The 22,320-nt window shown below is 41.8% G+C and overlaps 1 protein-coding gene across 1 annotated transcript in view; it reads right to left on the bottom strand.

The window, feature by feature from the left end:
• Window positions 1-8,270: 8,270 nt before the first annotated feature.
• The window catches only part of RTF1 (RTF1 homolog, Paf1/RNA polymerase II complex component), a 50,208-nt gene continuing 36,158 nt past the window's right edge, over window positions 8,271-22,320 (bottom strand). The window contains exons 9-18 of the mRNA XM_031952118.1: window positions 21,786-21,868; window positions 14,880-14,967; window positions 14,656-14,763; window positions 13,974-14,051; window positions 13,195-13,316; window positions 12,981-13,038; window positions 12,693-12,770; window positions 11,810-11,905; window positions 11,114-11,225; window positions 8,271-10,559 (exon numbers count right to left, since the gene is read on the bottom strand). Of these exons, the coding sequence (XP_031807978.1) occupies window positions 10,453-10,559; window positions 11,114-11,225; window positions 11,810-11,905; window positions 12,693-12,770; window positions 12,981-13,038; window positions 13,195-13,316; window positions 13,974-14,051; window positions 14,656-14,763; window positions 14,880-14,967; window positions 21,786-21,868 (930 nt within the window). The 3' untranslated portion in view covers window positions 8,271-10,452. The remainder of the gene's footprint in view (window positions 10,560-11,113; window positions 11,226-11,809; window positions 11,906-12,692; window positions 12,771-12,980; window positions 13,039-13,194; window positions 13,317-13,973; window positions 14,052-14,655; window positions 14,764-14,879; window positions 14,968-21,785; window positions 21,869-22,320) is intronic.

Below are 22,320 nucleotides of genomic sequence, written 5' to 3'. Positions count from 1 at the left end.
GATAAATACACAAAAGATTAAGAAGCCCTGCTTTAGAATGTGTCCTCTCTGTGGCTTCAGAAGTAAGGATGACTCTCAGGCTCTGAGATTCAAACTCATTTTTATCTTCTCTGGAATACTTTAACCTTTTCAGTCCCAAACAGAATCATGAGGTTCCCAGAGACCTCCTTCATATAGAATGGAAAGAGGGCATAGAGTGAGAACAGGATGTTAGGATGCCTTAATCCAGGAAGATTCATCTCTCTGAAAGTAATGTTCTTGAGGGTCCTAAGTCACTCTCGCCAAAGTTAAATAAAATGTGTCAACACTCCTGTGAATGCAGAATAAGAACATTTACTCTTATGATACAGTTAACAAAAAAAAAAAAGAAAGAAAAGATTTCCTAACTCTCTCAGGTGCAAGTTTCCCAGAAGCTCAAAGGAATTGGGAGCTGTAAAGAATCTTTGGCAGAATCAACTGTTTTAAGGGAAGTTCAGGTGAGAAGATACCAAAGGAACAGGACATTCAGATGTAACTGGTAACCCAAAAGCTTCCAAGGATTTGGGAGAGGATGGAAGAAGGAAGGAAGGAAAGGAGGAAGGAAGGAAGGAAAGGAGGGAGGGAGGAAGGAAGGAAGGAAGGAGGGAAGGAAGGAAGAGGAAGGAAGGAAAGGAGAGAAGGAAGGAAGGAAGGAAGGAAGGAGGGAGGGAAGGAAGGAAGGAAGGAAAGGAGGGAAGGAAGGAGGGAAGGAAGGAAGGAAGGAAGGAAGGAAGGAAGGAAGGAAGGAAGAGAAGGATGGAGGGAAGGAATGAAGGAAGGATGGAGAGAAGGAAGGAAGGAAGGAAGGAAGGAAGGAAGAAAGGAAGGAAGGAAGGAAAGGGAAGGGAAGGAGGGAGGGAGGGAAGGAGGGAAAGAGGGAGGGAGGAAGGAAGAAAGCAAGCAACCTGACAGAAACCCTTTAGGGCATTCCTATAATAAGTAAATAAATTTTCTCTTATTTATGTATAACAAATAGGATTTTAACTTGGGCTTGAGAAAGACGTGTAAGGTTTGACAACCAGTGCCTGAGTTTTGTGGTTGTGAGACTCCTCCCAGTAATCCACACCCATAACAGATTTACAAACCACAGTAATAAGACTGAATTACTCATTGACTGAGTCAACAGAAAAGCAATTGCCCTCTGCAAGGGGGCAGCTGGAGACTCCAGAGATTCCGAAGCCCGCTTGGGATGCCATTTCCTTCTCTTCGGTTGGGCTTTATGTTCCAGTCATAGCTGGCCTCCTCGTCGTTCCCCTATTCACCACAGTCCGTTTCTAGGCTTCTTGCCTTTGCCCCGAGGAATACCCTTCTCCACACCCCACCGTCCTGCTGTATGTTTCTGTGACTCTCCAACTCCTCCTAAGATCTTTGAGGTTCGAATTCTGCTTCCTACTTTGGCCCAACGAAACGTGTGCTTTTCTTTTATTTCGTACTTATCTCGTATTGACATTGTGTTGTATCCAGGTGCAAGGGCCCGTTTGGTTTTATTTTATCTCTGTTCTCGCCCCAGCCCCTAGCACGGCGCCTGGCACAGCGCGGGAATCTAACAAAGGTTTGCCGAGTGGGAGCGCACTGAACCGCCGTGGGTCAGCTTCCAGCTTCCCCGCCGCGGGGCACGGGGAGCAGCCAGGGCGGTGGATGAGGAAGTAGAGGCTGTAGAGGCCACCCGGTTGCTGTGGGCAGAGCTGACGAAGGTAGGGGCGGCTGAGCAGGGTTCCGTGCGCCTGGATGGCGGGTTAGGGCCCCAGACGGGGATTAGCTGGAAGCTCGGCGCGCGCCCCGGCTCCGCACTGCGTGGCGCCCGGCACGGCCCGCCTTGGGCACTTCGCAGAACAGCAGGCGGTGGCTGGGCTCCACCAACAGCTGCTTGCCTGGGCAAGGGGAGGCTGCCGGACTTGCAGACGCCGTGCTGCTTCTCGCGGGCGGAGCCCAGCTGCGCCCGACGGAGCCGCTGGGTGCGCTGCCAGCGGCCGTCCGTGGCTGTGCGGAGAGGAAAAGGGGTGTCGGGGGCGCAGGGGAGAGAGCCCAGCGTCGGGGTCGGGAAGTCCTGAGCTTGAATCTGTCCCAATTAGCTGGGTGACCCTGGGCAAGTAATTTACACCTCTCCGTGCCTTAGTTTCCCTATCTGTAAAAGGAAGACAACCGCAGCGACGTTTCAGGGCGGTTAACTTGATGGAAAGCGTTTCGCAAACCTTAAAGCACTACATAAATGCTAGCTGTTACTATAACTATTGGGGGACAGTCCCTGATTACCCCCAAATCTCCTTTCATAGAACAGGAAAACTCAGGAGTCAAAAACAGCTCCTGCCTCTCAAGTAATTCACCACTGAGCAATTTTGCAGGAAAAAGCATCGGGGTTTAATCAAACATAAAATCAGGAAGATGTAGGTTCAAATTCCTTTTTTTTTGATCCAAACCGTGCGGGTTAGTCCGTATAAGTCACTTAATTAATTTTTTGGAGATCACAAGCAGTTATAATTTAGTCCCAGAAAATAAGTTGATTAACCGAAGGGATTTCCTTACAAAGAGTTCTGCCACCGACCATTGCCGACATCACCACTGCCACTTCACCAAAGAAATATGGCTATAAAGCTAGTTGATGGGCCCTTCTTTCCGTCCATAATGTCTTTGCCCGAGTTGCTTACCAGTGTGGGGGCCCTCCAGCTGGCCGTAATAGATCCAGAGTAACAGGAGATACAAGCCAAAAAGAAAGTACAATTGTCCCGTTATGTTTTCAGGAGCTCTGGAGACCCTACAGGGTGGAATCCATGCATTCTCCTTCCTTCCCTACTGGCACAGGGTTGTATGAATGCCAGAGCCTCTAACCTGGCTCTTTCCTTTCTTCACCACTGTTTCAATTCCCTAGTGCCCCCGAGTTTCTACCAACCATCTCAGGCTGATGTCCAGAGGCTTGTTTCCTTTGGGGTGGGAATTGGGCTGGGGTGGCAGGGCCAGTTCATTAGATTTGGAACTGAAAAGAGCCTTGCCAAGTTCAATTTTCCTCATTGTAGAGATAAGGAAATGGAGGTTCAGGCTTCAGACTTACCTGAGGTCCCATAGGGACTAAATAGTGGATCTGACATTTGAACCCAAACGATTGTGATTACAAATCCACCTTGGCACAGATGCCACCAGTAGGTGCTCCTTGCTCTGTCCAGGCCACTTGCCCTGTTTTTCTGAGGGTTGGAGCTTCCACTGGCTCAAAATAGATGCAGCCCATTACTTTTCACTGTCCATCCTTTTACCCCTCCTTCCCTAGTCTCCCACCCCACAACCACAGCTAAATCAAGCTGTTCCATTTAAAGTCTAGGAGCAGAGGGGAATTACAATCTAATTTTCTATCTTTTAATGTGGTGGGGATAATAAGGTGGCTCAGTGTTTGCTATGAATGAAGTATGATGGACTGGGGAAAGATAATCGACTAATAGTTAATAGCTGACATTTACAGAGCTCTCTAAGCTAAGCATCCTATTTTATTCCCACCACAGTTAGGTAAGAGATAAGTCCTATTGTTGTCCCCATTTTATAGATGAGCAATCTGAGATAGATTTAATGGGGGTCGAAAAATTACCCAGAATCACTCATTAATAGGTTCTTTCTGAGGGTTCCCTTCTTCATTGAGAGTAGGGTCCTTAGGCAGTAGAGTTTTGGTGGGAGGGGATGAATTATAAAAGAGACAACCTCCTCAAACTGGCTGCCAAGACAACCTGTGATTACACAAGATTCTGGTGCTTTCTAAAATTATCCTGTTCATTTTCTCTATTCCTTTCTTTGTCTCTATCTCCCTCCCTCTCTCTTTTTCTCTCCTCTCCTCCTTTCATTTTCCCCCTCCCCTCTCTTTTCCCCCTATTGTCTTTTCTTCCTATTCTTTGTCCCCTCCCTTTTCTCTTCTTTCCTTTTCTCTTCTCCTACTCCCTATACCTCTCCTTCTCTATCTACGTTCTATCCTCTTCTCCCTTTCCTTTTCTTTCTCCTCCTCTTTTCTCTTCTCCTCTCTCACTTCCCCTTTTCTATCCTCTTCTCCCCTCCCTTTTCTGTTTTTCTCCTTTTCCCTCCCCTTCTCTATCCTCCTCCCCTTTCTCTTTTCTCTCCTCTTCTTTCCCTGCTTTCTATCTTCTCTCCTCTCCTTTCTCCTCTGTTCTTCTATGACTTTGTCTTTTTGTCTGTCTTTCTCATAAAACTTTTTTTTTGAAAAAAAAAGTCACTCTTGTCCCATTGCTTTGAAGATAGGAGGAACTTGGGGCCACACTCAGCCCGAGAATAGAGTCCCCTGGAGGCGAGGTGCGGTGGCAGCAGCTTGGCGCTGCCCCATCCATTCCAATCCAACCAGCCTTGATTAAGGAGTGAACAAACATTTATGAGTGCAGCCGGGCTGTGCACTCTTCTCCGGGAGTACGAATAAAAGGCAAAGCCCAACCCCCTTACTCCGTGCTAGGTCCTGGAGCTATAAAGTCCGGAGGAAGAAGAGTCCCGTTCCTCCGAGCTGACATTTTACTGGCTCGCAGACCTCTCTGAGCTACTTCGTCTCCGAGGATGAGCAAACCCTGGGCCTTGGGACCAGGACTGCTGCTGCTGCGGGCCTTGCTACCGGGCAGAACGCGGCTGCTGGTGGCACTCCGCTTTCAGCTCACCTTACTCTTGGCCGACGTGACACGCAAGGTCCTCCAGGCTGCCGGGACTGACTTTGGGACTTACTGGTCCGGAGACGGGCTGTGGGACCGAGACGGCTGGGCCCTCCTCCTTCCTGCCTTCTGGGTTTCAGCCTAAGGGCTTAATTAGCCTCCCTTGCCATAAGTGTCCTGCTTACCGTGCTCCCCAGGGCTGGCTCGGTCTAGTGCCAGAAGGAGGTCAAAATAGCTTTAGCCCAGGCAGGATCCTGAGCAGGGTGGGCTTTTACATGGAGGGCTGAGTGGGGGGGGGGGGGGGGGGGGGCATTTGTGAGGCGTCCAAGCGTTTTGGCTTCCGTCCCAGGGGGGATGAGGAAGGAGAGGGTGGGGAGTCTGAGGAAGGTTCCTGAGGTTCAGGAGAGGGCAAAAGAGTGAGACTTGGACCCCAGGGGGATGAAGGTGTGGGGGGAGGGAGAACAGGAAGCCTTTCTCCCAGCTCAGATACACAAGTTGAAGACTTTGTACTCCGAGCCCTTCCCCATCCCTCTCTCTCAAGTGCTTTTGCCCCAGGGGCAACAAAAAATCCAAGTCACAGTTCTAGGTTCGGGTATCCTCAGGTTTTCAAGTTTGTGGAGCTTTCCGAGTCTCACCTGGGACGAAGTCAGAGTAGCCCCGGGGAGCCTCCCAAGGGAAGAGTTCTCGGATCGGGCTGGTGAGTGGAAGGAAGGGGCCGGGGCATCAAAAAGGAAGCCTAGCCTGGGAGTGAGGAGGAAGGGCCGGGCGGGGTCCGGGGACAGCCGCGCCCCCCCTCCAGCCGGGGCTCGGCCCCACGCCCCCCTCCTCCCACGCTGGGTCTCTGCCCGCGCCCGGCAGGAGCTTCCCCGCCCCCTCTCCCTCCCAGATAGAGCTGCTCCAGCCGCCCCTTAGAGATTACCTGGCCTGATTCTTTTATAGAAGCAGCGAAAAGGGGTAGCCTGAGGTACTGACGGAGGGAGACCTGCTTCCCTGCCTCCTCTGCCCCAGGGCTGCTCTGACACTTGGGTTAATTCCTCGGCCTCCATCCCCCGTGTCAAACCTGAGGGGAGTGGGTTGGGATTAGCCTGAAGCTGCAAATCCGCGGGCCTGTGGCCCCGGGAGGTCGGGATTCTGCCCCAGTCCCGGGTAGAAGTGGGGTGTGACCGCGCGGCGCGTCTGAATGCAGCTCCCGCCTTTTCCACTATCCTCGCGCCGGCCGGACCGGCTTGGATTCCCACAGCCCCTGCCGGTGGGGATGTGGGAGTAAAAATGAAACCCCCGAGTTGTAGGTAGAACTGTGACCACTGGTCTGTGACTGGGCAAGCCACTTCTCCGGAACTCAGTGTATACTTATTTTCAGCTAAGTGTAACAAACAGCAAAAAACAAAACAAAAAACCCCAAATCTGGAAGGGGTGGACAAGTCCTTCCCACTATTAGCCTATTCTGAGACGTTCAGCCCAAAGTTTCCTCCTCCTTCTCCCCCGACCACTTTTGGCTCCCTCCAGGTCCTCAGAGTGTGGACTCGGCTGCTCCACCAGAGGACTTTGCTCAGCTTTTGGTACCTTTCTGCCTGCCCATCCGTATCAGGGAATTTCCTTTTTTGGATATAGGGAATTTTTCATTTTTAACTTTGTTTTTCCTACTTCTTTTTTCCTTTCCCACTTAGCTATTCCTTGGGACCTTAAAACTTTGGTCCCTTGGATTTGACTGCTGGGTTACTTTCCGGGGGGGTGGGGGGGTGGGGGTGAACGGGACTGCAACATAGGCTGTATCTTGTCTATCCAGAAGGCCCCATGCAGAACCAGTGTTCATCTTTCCATCTAGGTTGCATGTTGTTTATACCTAGTCCTAACCTTGGGGTCCTGCCTGGCTCCCCCATGATGCTAAGGAGCTTCCTCTTTACCTTCCTGCCCCCCACCCCAGCCCATCCTCATATCAGTCAGACCCAGTCCAACCTGACCTTGGGAACATCTAAATTCCCAGCTGCAAACAATGCTTGGGAAAAGCATGCTGCTGCTCCCAGCTCTGCCAGCTTCCTCTCCCTCCAACGGGGCAGTGCCTGTTTCTGAGCCAAGCCCTTCCAGGAGAGGGATGGGCCTGGATCTCAACCCATTGGGCTGAGGGAGTGAAAATCAAGTGGGAAGAGGGTAGGGACGAACTAGTGCAAGGGCCAACATATTCTTAAGCCTATTTGGGCTGTATTGGGGGTGGATGTTAGCAAGCAGGCAGAGAGAGTCCTCCAAAGAGGGAGTTTCAGGACTTCAGGACTTACCTCTTTTTGGAACAAGGTGGTAAAGAACAAGATAGATCTCCTAGCTAACATGTGTCAGGCTAGAATAAGGATTCCCTTCCCCCGGACATGTTGCTGTCTGGAAATTTTTTTTTCTGCACAAAACCAGATACTAAGAAATGTAATCAATTAAACTCGTGTAACTTAAGACCATAGGAACAATATTATGTAAGATGATCCTACCTGCCACTGTGATCATAACCATCTCTTCTCACCAAATTTTCCTATTCTCTTCTTGCCTGGATAAATTCTAAATGAATTCTATAGAACTGTGACAGGATTATCAACCTATAACAATGGGGTTGGGTACTTCTGAGGAAGTACTGACAAGCCCTTCCCTCTAAGAGCTTTGGAACAAGTTAACAATCTACATACATCTCTCTCCTAATCCCACTGGGCCTTCTCTATGTTTAGTTCAAATTACAGGGCTGGTAGAACTGGAGAGAGGAATGAGATTATCTGAATGGCAGACTATCTGAGGTGGGATATTACCATTTTTAAAGTCAACTAGTTTCTTGAGGGTAACAAAGGGGTATGGGAAGAAGGTCTTGGAGAGCCAGGTTAAAGGTTAAAAAACAGGAAAGTTTCTGAGTCCCTCATCTTTGACTCAAGAGCAGAGTAAAGCAAGGTAATGGGAGAAAAGGGAGATGAATTCTTAGGCTTTTAGGACACAATTCCATGACAGACTTTGCCACTTGGGATGCAATCATCGGATTAAATCTGATCCCCCTTTTTAAAACAGGGCATAAAGTTTATTTACAGATATCTGTACAGTTTGAGTGACAAGTCAGGACTCCACACAAACAAAAGCAAAACAAACCATCCCTTCTGAAGGGAAACGAGGCTTTACCCCACACCTGTCAGAAGAGGAAAAGCAAGACCGACAGACATTCAGATCTGTACATCATGAGCTCATCTTATGGACAGAAGGGAAGGCGTTACCTTTCCTAGAAGAAACAGAAAATTTGTGTAAAGCAGCCCCTCAGCCAATGTTCCCATCATCGCGGAAGCACCACAGTACAAGGCAAGCTGAGCTCCTGCACACGGCCCTGGAGACCCGGCTTTGTGACAAGGCCAGTTTTTGGGGCCCAGCGTTACACCTGCCTCGCGTGATCCTGGAGAATTAGCAGTCTTGGGGAGAGGCCAGACCACAGGTGGGCTATTCAGGTGATGAGTGGAGGTCACCCTTGAGTCTTCTTTGGTTGATTTTTTTCCTAACTACATTGCAGTCAGTCCAACTGAGAGCCCCTCTGTGCTTCAGGGTCTCAGGCTGAAGGTTTCATCTGTCGTATGTGGAAAGGTGGTGGCAAACCAGCTATACTGTGATGCAAATAGCGACTATTTTTAAATACAAATTTTATTACACAGCTGTAACATCATCGGCGCGCTTCTCCAAATCCAAATGTTGCTAAATACAGATCTACATGGTGGATCAAAATAACTCCAGTAATTCTGGTTGATTCTGTAAATTCACTTTTAAAAACAAAAACAAAAGCAAAAAGTCCAAGTACATAGTTATATGAGAGGCCGCGGTGGCCTCAGTGACTCAGGCACAGAGTCCAGAAAATGTTTAACAGTCTGTGATTCCATATTTACACAATAGTCCACAAAGGGTTTCAGTCAATGGACTATTCAAGTAAATAAGTTTTTTTTTTTTTTTTTTTTTTTATGCCCATCAATTCTCCTTCACACAATGGAGCAGAGCTGTGGCTGCTGCAACCCTGCTTTACATTGTATACAATTGCAATGGACTCTTTAAAATTATCCTCTGCTTTTTTTTTTTAAAGGAAAAACGTAAACTAAGTTAAAACAACACTGAGGATCTGACAAACTCAGGAAAGCTATCCATTTCATTTCTGAGATTAAATACAACTTAACCCTGATCTTTTCTTCATTCTCCCCTCCTCAACTCCCTATTATCAGGGGCTAGAAAGGTGCAAAGCATAAGTCCATTTCCCCTTCCCTCCAATGAAATCATCAAGCCCTCAGCCATTCCTTTAGCTTAGTTCTTGGTTTAGTATATTTAGCTGTACCTTGTTCTGAAAAGATTTGTTAAATGTCACTTTTATTTACATTTGGAGCTTTACACCTGAGAATGATTATCAAGCAGTCAGCTTATCTCTTTTCAAACATTCCATAAAGACACACACACACACCTTTGTGCTGGCATCACGTTAGCTGCACTAACTATATAAAGATTATATACACACACACACGTGATATATATCCCAGACACACATATATGTGCACATATATATGAATGTGTATATGTATATACACACACACATATAACGGTATATCTGATATACATCATTTATATGTATATCTCTATATGCATACATACAACTGCACATGCTTTTAACGTTTTCAGTTTGCCTTTGTGTCCTCTCTTTCCACTCATGTTAAACAATCTCTTTTCAAAAAGCTAACTTTAGAATTGCTCAAAAAGCAAAACAGTTTCTAGGAGCTTAGGGTTATAGGGTGTAGAGAGAGCAGCCATGTGCATGGGGCTGAGGGCAGACACACACCACAGCAGGGAAGCCTACCTGCTTTCCATGGATCAGTGAGGAGTTAGGTCTCACTGCCCTCCCTTGAACCTGGCTCTGAACTGTGCCCCCCCCCCAAACCCCTCTCATCCACTGGGTAGGGACTTTACTAGGGAGTTTTTCTGAGTTCATAGAGGTGACAGGGAATCAGGGAGGGAGTCACACAGCTATAGTAGCCAGGCCTGTTTAATAAGAATCACATTTAATAAGTTTCTTTCTTGTGGTTTCAGATGCTCAAATACAGCTGATAGAAATTTGAAACAGCCGTAGAGAACCATAACAGACTGATACAAAGAGTACTGCATCTTAAAAATGATAAAAAAAACACCTGGAAAAAAATCCACACACACACATACATACATACACACACACACACACATACACACACAGACAGACACACACACACCTCCCTCTTAAAATGTACACTTTTTGGAAACGAAACCAGTTTTCAAAAACTCCCTTCTGCAGAGGTGGAGAAAGAGAAGAAAGATGGAGAGGAGAGCAGGAAGACTGCAGGTGACCAGTCCCCATCCCTGCCAACACAGGCCAGGTGCTGAAGCTGGAGGGCCATGCCCAAAGTGGTGCAGGGAGAAGCTTGCCTGGGGCTGCTGCCGCCCCCACAGGCTCTGGCAGGAAGCCCGACTCTGCCATAATACTGAACACAGGCAGAGTGGTCCAACCAACTGTGGTGATGACAAAATAAAAAAAAGCAAAATGCAAACTGAAATAGACATGGATAAAACCCAAGAGAGCTAGACTCCACACAGGTGTGGGGCAGCAGGAGGGGAGGGAGAGTGGGCGGATGAGGGAGATCTATACAGTAAATGGTTTTATGTTACAGATGACTGGCAGTTTAAAGAGTCTCTTCCCAGCACCCCTGCTGCTCCAGCCCAAAGAGGGCAAACCAAGGGAGAAGAGGAGAAGAGGAACATCATCGTGGTGCATGCAGGGTCCGAAGCAGCAGGCTGGGCTTGCTCAAATAAGTCCTCGTCGTTTCTTATAATCTTCTAAATTCAGAGACCTTCTTGGAGCACCATCCTTGGCTGGGGGAGCCTTTGAGGTGATGGCCAGTGTCTTTGATTCTGTGTGGAGAGAACATCATGGGAATGTTCAGTAATTGGAAAGTTTTCCTGTTTACCCTTTTCCCCCCACCCCCTCTTGTGAAAAGTCAAGCACTTTGATTTTGAGTATACATGTGAAGTCATGTAAAACATATCCATTTTGTAAAAGTACACACACACAGAGAACAAAATTTAAAGTTTTTAAAAATCACTTCAATCTGGACTTAAAAGTTCATCAGTTCTCACTCTGGAGGTGGATGGCATTTTTCACCAAGGACCCTTTAGAACTATGTTGGGCCACTGTCTTGATTAGAGTAGCTAAGTCTTTCCCAATTGGTTAATGCTGTTACTGTATGTAGTGTTCTCCGGGTTCTGCTCTCTTCACTTTGTATAAGATCATAAAAATCTTCCCATATTCAGTAACAGTTTTAAGATGAGAAAAGTATGGCAGTTCCATCCATCCAAAACATCTCATCCATTTGGGTCCTTTAGCATTGTCCCAGATCATTAGGCCATCAGAGGCCTCAGCTGAGATTGTGCTAGAGACTGTCTCCAGGCCCATCCCCCTGGCCTACCTGAACTGGGAACTTGCAAGTCAATCTTCACATCAAAGTCATGCACTTTGAACAGGTCCTCTGAGAGATCACTGGCTGACTTAGAGTTGATGTCTTTGTCCTTTCCTTGACCCTGTAAGGCAGATAGAAGTATGAAGACTGAACAGGGCTAAAGACAAACTGAGAGCCCCAGGCAACAGCTTCTGGTAATGGCTCTCCCCTCTAACTCAAGTATTATAGAAAACCTGCTTCATCATACCTTCCCATATAGTTTCCCATTCTCAAAGGAGAGCCTATGGAATCGGGGACAAGAAAGTCACTTCTCTGAAGCCCAAAAGGAGTGGGATATAAGTGAACTCCAGACACGAGTGCTATAAGTATCTTCCTCTCAACATTCAGGGTTTCAGTGGTTCTAAGAGAGGACAGAACCCTTCAGTGTGGTTGACTGCACTCAGAATGGGAGAGAAAAGAAGATTTTATGGACTCAGATCTTACTGGTGCTCAAGCAGAAAGGATGCTTCTAATTAGACAGTTTCTTCCCAATGAGAAGATATAAAGGTTACTTATTAACTTCATACATGATGAGTGGTAGGGCAAATTCGGAGTTTCAACAAGAGTGATTTCTCCTCCAGGTAGTGACTGAAATGGTGAATGGGGGGGAACATGTTTTCCTATAAGCTAGCTGCTTGGCCCAGAACGCTACTGGGTAGTACTTGCCTTGTTCATCTCCTTTGGAGCATCTGGTAATGCCCCAGAGCCATATTTTGCATTCAGCTGAGCCAGGATGGCAGCTTGAACAGCAGGGTCTCTGGACTGAGAACAAAAATAAATCACATTGAAGACTCTTCAGCACTCACTCTGACTACAAGAAAGACTGATCCCTTCTAATCCCCTTCCACTGAACTTAAATGTTTTTTTATGTGATCCCAGGAATAGAGGTATATAAAACAGGTATACAATTTAAAAAATTTACTGCTAATAAATCATAATTTTGCAACTCCCACATTCAATTCCAAGACCCCATGGGTCATGGGTCTCACAATTTAGGAAGCTGGGCCCTAAATTACTCACTACTAACACCCTAGAACAGGGGTCCTCAAACTATGCTCCACAGGCCAGATGCAGCAGCTGAGGACGTTTATCCCCCTCACCCAGGGCTATGAAGTTTCTTTATTTAAAGGCCCACAAAAAGTTTTTGTTTTTACTATAGTCTGGCCCTCCAACAGTCTGAGGGACAGTGAACTGGCCCCCTCTTTTAAAAGTTTGAGGACCTCTGCCCTAGAATCTTCATCAATGGAAAAAGGGAGTGGGAATGAATGGTTTTTGTCAAAGTCACATTTTGTAAGGTTTTAAATAATTGAATCTACAGGATTTCTGGAACTTAGGCTGTCATTTTACTTCTGTGATGGGATAAGTCCATACTAATTCCTATTGGAGTATCCCTTTTGCTTTTATGACAGACTTTCAGAGGCCTTGCCTTAAAAGATATCAGAAAGTGTGCATTCTCACAGAAGCCAAATGCTAGCCATCTCTCCCTTAATCTCCAAGGTGTATTCAAGCACTAAAGAAAGCTTTCTTTTCCTCTGACTTGAACACTTACATTGGAGACAATAGTTGGTTTGCACTGCCGCCTAGTGAAGGGGTCCATCTGTTGATTTTTCATGTTGTGACTTTCAGCCTGAAAGAGAGAACAATGAATTACAGAAACAGAATTTCTTGTTACCCACAGTAAGTTCATTTAGGTTTGAGACAAGTCAGAAATATCAATTATGTTCTCTAATGTCCAAAGATTTCCATTTTCCTGAACTTTCAGAATTCAGTTTAGTAACAGAGAGGTGACAAAAAGAATCTGTATTGTAAAAAAGGAAATCATCTTATCTTCACTCACCACAAGGGCTTTCTCAGACTCAACAATGTTCCATTCCCGATTTCGTTGGTTGATATAACTGTGGAGAAAGTAGCATATGATGAGCAAAAGCAAGTGTCAGATTCAAAAAAGGAACCAAAAAGTAGTAGTCCAGAGGGTATGCAGAAGGAGCACATCACTGTCTCAATGATTCTGTTCTGGGTTCAAAGGCCAGAGGAATATGTCATTAACTTACCTAATGGCAGAAATATTCTTTGTTCGTTGCCGATCTAGGGCCTCTGCCCTTTCCTCCAACTCATTCAGTTGATCTTGGATTTGTTTAGCCTTGTCTTGGTCTCCCAAATCTTCTGCCATGGCCTGCAAACACAAAGTCATCTGTCTGACATTCTCATTTACTGTATTTATAAATTACATTCTCTGACTCTAGGCAGAAGAGTCAAGACAATGATCCCTATTGGAAGATGGGTGTTTGCAAGACAAAATTCAGAAATGGGAGTACTCTGAAAAAGTTTGTTATAAATGCAAAGCATTTTTTTATTATAATATGATGAATCTCCCTACCCACTTGTTTGGCTCCTCAGGGCCACCTAGTGATTAAGACGGTTAACAACATCCCTATAGCTAATTCTTAAGGAGAATGAAATGCCACCAAGAGGACTTTAATGCTACCACTGGGAAATATGGGGAAAATACCATCTACCCCTGCTTGCCAATACCACTTATGTTGCCAGGTCTAATGATCAGTATTATTTCCTGCTGATTCAGGGTTGGTTTTATAGGCATGAAACTTGAGAGTACAGAATTTCAAGAGAGCAAAACAGAAGGAACACATAACATTTATAAAAAGAAAATCATCCTGATTAGTTTGTAGAAGTGAAAAGCACTAAGTTGAACCTACATTTGCAGTCAATGCTAAATGCCTAGCAAAGGAGCCTTTCTCACTCCACAAAACAATTTGTTTCCATATCACCTTAGCATACCATCACTGGGCCTCAGGCCCAGCCTAACCCTTACCTTCTCCTTCAGAAGCTGCGTTTTTTTCATGGCATAGTTGGGTGGAGCTTTTCTGAATCTCTCTTTCTCTTTTACAATCTGTACCGGAGAGGAGGAGACATCAGGAATGAGGAAAGAGTCTTGTTATTTTAAAAATATCTTTGCAGATGAGATTAACAAAGTCCTTCCTGGAAGCAGCTTCTCTTCCTAGGGCTGAGCCAGGCCCCACAGAAAGAGTTCGTTCCAAGGTATAGGCTGGTGCTGACTGAACTATGGAGAAGTTTCAGGGACAGTCTGAAAAAGGAGTATATACCAGTAAGCTCTGCAGCAGCCTGTGGGTCTAGGATTGTAATGTTAGCTGCTGCCTAGGAAAAAACTATAGAATCTGAAGAATACAAAGAGAAGATCTGGAGAACTACAGAAAGCAGAAGATGGAGGATGAATTTCAGGCAAAATGCTTTAGAGAAGGAAAATCGATGAAGCACCAAGTCATGGCAGAATAGTCAAGCACTCAGACCCCTGAACCCTGGGCTTATTTCCTTCAACTATGACTTTCTTCTTGTAATCTTCCCCACTCATTCAGAAAACAAAATAACTTAAAAAAAAGTGTCAGACCTCAAAATCTAGCAGAGCCTAGAATCTTGACCCTCATCAGATATTGGTCCCTGATTAATTGCCAGTCCCTGGGTTATCAGCTTCTCACCTCTTCAATATCCTGATCATTGAATTTATAATTCAAAGCTTCTTTAATGGATACTTCCTTCTTGTTGATTTCATCCAAGGTAGGTAGCTGCATGCCCGCAGAAAACATCTGAATATCCATCCGCCCCGCCCCAGGGGGAAAAAAAAAGACCAAATGTCAAGAAGAGCTCTAAATGTGACTGTGTTATTTTCTTCAGTTGCCTAAACTAAAGTCCATCAACTTACCGCTTCTTTCCATTTCATAAATTCACTTTCTGTGAACTCTTGGTTTGAGACAAACTCCAAGCGGAATACTCGCTGGTCATTGCCATGCCTAAAACAAAAGAATTGAGCACTATTCAAACTACAAATGGTGACTGTGGAAAGCACCATACAGTTTTATCAGAGTTACATATTATTCTGATCAGTGCTAATGTAATTTTCAATAAATTCCATCAATCAATTCAGAACAATCATTTCAAATGCTTTTCTGCCTTCTAAAGAGCATGAACAATGGAGAGAACAGAGCTTTTATCTCTTGTGAACTCCCAGGAAACGAGGCAGTTGGGGGCTTAAAACTTTTTAAAAAATGTTTATCATAAATGACAATCTCAACAAATAAAAACAGAAGGAAAAAAGCTCAATAGCAAACCCAAATAAGAACTACTTACTTTAAAGAAATACCTTGAACAAGAATTTATTTACTCTGTATTTTCTCTCAATTTCTTATCTTTATACACAGTTTTGTTGTAATTTAGCCATTGTCATTACTCTAGTTCTGCTTTCTTTGCTTTGCATTATTTCAACATTTTATATGGTCTTCATTTTTGTCAGTCTAAGAAAGGGCCAAAAAAAGGAGGTAGGCTGATCATGCAGTTATAATGAAGAATAACTTATGGATAGTTGATATACTCCACTGGCATTCATAATGTCAAGATATACAGAGGAGTACCTCAGCACATTGGATGGATCCCTCCATTGGAAGATTTATAAAAGGACACGAATAAAGAGTTGTACAGGATAAAAAAATGGATGGATTGTTATTTGCATAAGTAAAGCGAGCACTTCTCTTGAGGAAATCACAGATCTATCAAAAGTATTCAATTGTGTAATAATGCTCCACTACATTAATAAGCTATAATTTATTCATTCTAAAAGCAATGTCAATTGATTATATATGTATATGTTTCTGAGTAGAGAGAGCAATTTATTCAGAAAGTTGGAAGTAGATAGAGAATAAAAAGAATAGGCTATTATTGATAGTCTTTTTTTCACTAAAGTCCTAACCCAATGCCTCATGCTGAGGAGATGATCCTGGTTTCCTGAAGGCTACAGACTATGGCACTGGGGAAAGTTCTAGCAATCTGAAAAAGAAAGCATAAAACAAGTGAAGAAATGTGTTTTGTGTCCAAAGACCAAGTTAGCTAAGTGTAAGGAGGCTTTGTCATCAGACTGATGGCAAGATATTCCTAGACACAAAGACTCAAGATTATGGATAACTCAAAAGAAAATGGAGACATATGGTGGATATAAGTAGGTTTCAGCATGTTACTAATGATAAACTTTTCTGTAATTCAGAGCTATAGTCTATAGCATCACTAGAAAAATTTATAGATGTTAAAAAGATGTATTTACAAAAGAAGAATCAAAATTATGGGTGACTCAAAAGACAATGGCAAGACATGATGTATATAAATAGGTTTCGGCATGTTACCAATAACTTTTGTATTTGACATATAGCAAGAAAATTTAGCGCTAGAAGGGTCACTCACTAGCACTCTATTTTACCTTTTATTATCCCTCCTTTTTTGGATAAGGAAACTATGGTCCAGAGATTGACTTGCCAACATGTGACAAGTTGTCAAGATTACAAGACAGGTACTATGACTCCAATCCCAGTCCTCTTTCCACTATATCAAACCAGAAGCAGCAGCAAGCAATGTTGGTATGCCATAGAATGGAGAAGCCCTGCCTGCATAGGAATAACCAGGGCAGAATTCCAGACTAAAGGGAAACCTACATTTCTGTCACTATGAATCAATACAATCACTAAACCAATGGAATACCATAACCCCCCCCCAAAAAAAGTTTAGACATTCTATTTCAAGAAATCTTAAAAGAAAACTGTATGGATTTCTTAGAACCAAAGGGAAATGCAGAAACAGAAATAATCCCCTGGTTAGGTCCTGAAAAAAACCTTCAAATGAAAACTTCCAAGAACATCCTAATAAAAATCTGGAGCTTCCTTCCAGGTCAAAGGAAAAGTACTACAATCAACTAGAAAGAAAGAATTCAAGTACAACAGAGCTACAGTCAAGTGATTAAGCAGTCACTATTAGAAAGGAATGGAGAATTTGACAATGATATTCCAGAAGGCAAAGAATACGGACTTATAGTCAAAAACTTACCCATCTGAGTTTAACACTATGTGGATAATAAAAATGCATCTTGGGGCAGGTAGGTGGCATAGTGGATATCTAGCACCAGCCCTGAAATCAGGAGGACCTGAGTTCAAATCTGACCTCAGACACTTAACACACACTTCCTAGTTGTGTGATCTTGGGCAAGTCATTTAACTCCAACTGCCTCAGCAAAAAAAAAAAAAAAAGAAAAAAAAAAGAAAAAGAAAAAGCATCTTTAACGAAATAGAAGAATTCTAACATTTCTGATGAAAAGATCAGAGAGCAGTAAAGAAACTCTGAATTTCAAACACAAGAGCAAAAAGAAACAAAAGGGTAAAGGTGAATGAAAAATGATAAGAAACTAAACAAGGATTAACTGCTCATATTGAAATGTGGTTGTGTTATATCTTGATGATCCTAAAAATGGAAAAAGAGGATAAGAGGAATATACTGAAGGGGAAGGAAGGAAAGGTTAGAGAAAAAAATATATATAAATGAAGAAGGGATAGCAGCTGATGATATGTGAATTTAATTCTCATAAGAATTGGTCAAAAGAAAGCAATAACAAGGGGGGGGGGGAGGGAGCTCTTTCTACATGCAGAAATACATTTTACTCAACAGGAGAATAAAAGAGAATGAGGGGAGCAGAGGATGGAATTAGGAAGGAAGGGATTAGTCCCTAAAGAAAACAAGTTTTAAGGATATACAAAAATATTTCATAACTTTTTTTAAGATAGCCTCTGAGGGGCAGTCATAAGCTGGGGAATGGATATACAAGTTATCACAGATAATGCAATGAAATATTATGCTGAACTCTTAACAACATAATGATCAGAGGACTAATGGTGAAACATCTACATACTTTTTGATAGAAAAGTGAAGAACTCAGTGTAAAGAATAATACAAATATTTTTTAGGAAATGGTCAATGTAGAAATTTGTTTCAATTAGCTATAAACGTTTGTGATGTGTTTTGCTTATTCTTGTGTTCTCGGTGAGGATTAAAGGGAAGAGAATTGGGAAGGAAAGAAAGCTGATATTTGTTTTTAAAGACCTTCAGTCAATTGAGTAGATCCCCTATTGGAGAATTATGTAAAGATAGGGACAAGAAATTCACAAAATAAAAAAAATTAAGCACTTAATGTGAACTTATGGATATTTATCCATCAAATGATAAAATTTAATGATAAATGATAAAATAAAATGATAATTAAAAATTGCCTCATAAGAATAAGTAGCATCTAAATCTTATGAAATATAGGGCTTATTCTTTGAATGTACAGAAAAATTTGTGAATCTTTTTATCTTGGTGACTTGTTACATGGGAGTTCAGTGATCACATTCCTAACCTAATCTCTGCTGTTTAAATTGGTCTATTCAGGTTATTCTGGCCTATTTAAATTATCTATATTCCTAGTTTTGTACGAAAAATATTGCTAAGGGGAACTACCTATAATAGCAAAAAACTTAAAATAACCAAGTGCCCAATAATTGGGATTAAAACAATTGTGGCTTGTGACTGTGAGAATATAAATGAACCATAAAAACCAATGAATATGAAGAATTCAAAAAATAACAACAGTGCAGTATAAAGTCTATGAAAAAAGCAGAACTACACTGACCAAAATAATATTTTAAAAATGCCACAACGCAATTAAGCAGGAAAAAAGTTCAAAAGGAATCACAGAAACAGATAGAATAACTTGGCTATGACTATGTTAATGTCAGTATATAAATCTTTTTTGGGGGGAAAGGGAGAAGGAATAGGATTGGGCTGAATGTCAACTGGTAAATAACTAGAGTTTGTGGGCACATATAGTGCCCATCTGAATATAACTGAAATGTACTGTATCTTCAGTGCACAGAAATGGTGTATATCAAATAGTATAGGATGAGGATAAGGATAAATATCAGAGATATTTAAAACTGGATGATAATGTTGGCTGTTGAAATGAATAAACTGATAGTTTGTTTTCTCCACTGGTAGCTAAGTTATATCCCTAGACTCTCTTCCCTAGTAACCACTATCCCATTAAGTGTTATTTCCGTCTATTAGAATGTAAACTCCTTGAAGATAAAATAGGGTCTCTTTTTATCTGTACCCAAGCCCTTACTTAGTATAGAACCTGGCACAAATTGAGTCCTTAATAAATGCCTTTTCTTTCATACATACATACATTCATTCATCCATCATGTGATCTAGAAGTTCCCCTACTTGTTGTGTGCACCCCCAAGTGGAAGATTTATGGTAAGACATGGCCAAAAATCACAAAAGATGAAAAGTTATGGACTGTGATCTATTCAGTGTGTGTGTTGGAAAGGGAGGCAGTCATCAGGGCACTCTCTCTACAGAAACAAAAACCCAAATTAATTCAAGTGTTGAAATACTACTTTGGATATATACTATAGAAGTTGATGTGCAATACTAATTGGTTTTTAAAAAACCTAATGCAATAGGAACAGTATCCTAACACTGTACCCATTTCCATCCCTTATCCAAATTAGGCCTTTCTGGGACCACCATGGAGTCTTGGCTGGCTTTAAGAATTAGAGGTTCAGACCAAGTGCTGACGGATGAGTACAAAGAAGCTCCAGAAATTCTTTGATGGGCTACGTTCTGATGAACCAGCTGAGTTATCCTTAATACCATCTATCCATTTTGTTGTTAGGACCAAGTAACCTCTCATTGTGTTGCAATGCTGAATCTAAAATACCCGGCAACTGGTTTAAGGATGGCCCAGCCTAGAATACTGAGTTACAAAATGCCTGGGTTAAATATATAAAATTCTTAAGCAAAACTGTATATACATTTTTATATTATTGTTTACTCTTTTATATTATGATGGTAAAACTTTAATCATTTCCTACTATAAATTTTAATATTTTTCTATTTCTATAACCAAATCAAACTTAATAAAAAAATTAATTACTTTATTTGGTGCTCTCTTCAAAATTAAACTTGACTATTTTATCAAAAATAGGATTTACACCTGAGGATTACCAATTTACTATTTCCTTTTTTCCATCCTTTCTTTCTGCCCTTTCCCTTCTAATTATATTCTCACATATTTCATTCCCTTTAGCTTTTCTGTAAATTTTTCTCCTTTCAAAGTCCAACTGTAATTTAGAAAACAAAATATTATTATTAATTTCCCCCCAAGGAAATACTTACATTTTGACTTTTAAATATGATTACTCAATATTAAGGATCAACAGTTCCAAGAACTTATTCCAAGTCTCTGAATCAGAACTTTCAGAGTAAGAATTTTGTTCATGAATTCTTTGTAGTCCTTTTGGGTTACCTGTACATCTTTTACCTTTAAAGAGGATAATCACTAAGTTTTCTTGGGAAGGTGATATCAGGACCACATCCCACAATTTTTGATTTTAAGAATGCTTCAGGGGCAGCTAGACAGCACAGTGGATAGAGCACCAGCCCTGAAGTCAGGAGGACCTAAGTTTAAATCTGGTCTCAAGACACTTAATACTTCCAAGGTGTGTGACCCTGGGCAAGTCACTTAACTCCAATTGCCTCAGAGGAAAAAAAAAAGCTTCAATATTTTCTGCTTTTTGAAAAAAACTTTGATGAGATCTTGATGGAGCCTTTCTGATATGTAATGCATATATTTATTTTTTATTTCTGGCAGTCTCCATTTTCAAGTCTCAGGATAATACAGTTTGGACAAGTTCAATTTAATTTCTCCTTTTGAGATTTGGAAGGTCTTTATATTTACCCAATATAACTTGTTTTAAATAATTCTAAGGAACTTTTCCTAATAATATAACAATTACAACAACATTAAAAAAAATTAATTCTGTAACACCAAGAATTCTGAGGTTTTCTTTTCTGGATCTGTCCATTTCTCAAAGATTAACTTCTTTCTGCACTGCTTCTAAATCTTTGCTACACTTGTTTTTGGAGTTTGTTTTCTTCTTCCACTTCATAATTTCCTATGTTTTTTGATTTTATCAAATGAAAATGTTAATTCTCTCTTCCAAGATTCTTAACTGGATCTATTTCTTTTAATTACTTTTAGCATTTACTTTGGCTAAGGTGGATTCTTCTTTTAATTCTTTCACTGCATTATCCATTTGAGCATTTCTCTCAAGATGTCCTTTCTGCTGAAACTATTCTGACATTGATAGTTAGGTGTTACTTCTTTTGACTCTCTTAAACAATAATTTTAAAATATCAAAGCTTCCTTTTGGTTTGCTAAATTTATTTTTGGTGAACTTTAATTTTCTTATAAAAATTTCTAACAATTTTTTCTTTTCTTTTAAGCACTTCTGTGCTAAAACACTTCTATGTTTTAAAAGGAGGACCGTGCATAAAGAGCTTGACTCTCAAGATGGATTAGTGCACCATTTTCCTTGAAGTCTTCTATATTTCCTTCCCTCCTACCCCACATTAGGTTTTTTTTTTTTTTTTTTAATGAAGACTGGGAAATAAGACAAGAATACATCGAGATAAGCAACAGAAAGGTCATTTCTATTCTTTACTGACTTGCTGTGCCATCATAATTTTTCTCTAAGCTTCAGTTTCCCAACTTGTGAATAAGGGCCTTCTCATGTAAATCTAAAAAAAGCAGAAGTTGTCTATCACACTCATATGTAAATATGTGTCTATATGAACATCATCCATTACCCTCTCTTAAATTCTAACCCCCAACATTAAACAAGAAGAATATAATAAATGACAAAAAGTACTTACTACATGATGGGGAAAAAATCCTTAAACCTATTTCTCTTACCTCAATTGCAATCCTTTATTTGTCCTAGTGCCACCCAACTGATAAACCTTGGCTGTTTCCACCACACCAGTGATTTCAGCAACCTAAATGAAAGAAATCAGTCAAAAACATATCCATAAAAGCCTAAATATCCCATTTGCCTAGAGTATACAAGTGGATACTTGATTTCATTTTGACAGAAACATAATAGTTGGACCTCTTAATTATTATAAATAGAAAATAAACTTATGGGAAAGGCATCTAATTATGCCATGTATCAAATTCTAGGGACTTGAATATTTCAGATCTAATGTGATTTTTATATTACTGAGGATTCATCTAGGCCCTTGGATACCTAATCTATATCATGTGGAAATTTTTCTTAACTTTTATTTTTTAATGGAGTCATTTTTATAGGAATGTCCCTGTATAGAAACTTCTACTAATGCAGATTAGCAATTCATTGAAATTTAGTCTTAAGAGGGACAACTTAGTGATAGGTCAGTACATATTAAGGGTCAGACTTGAAGGGTCTTGGTTCTAAAGTCAGACCTCT

The sequence above is a fragment of the Sarcophilus harrisii genome, chromosome 2 (genome assembly GCF_902635505.1).
Source record: "Sarcophilus harrisii chromosome 2, mSarHar1.11, whole genome shotgun sequence".
Lineage (NCBI taxonomy): Eukaryota > Metazoa > Chordata > Mammalia > Dasyuromorphia > Dasyuridae > Sarcophilus > Sarcophilus harrisii.
The sequence above is the reverse complement of the archived record's forward strand: the minus strand, read 5'-3'. Positions and strand labels throughout refer to the sequence as shown.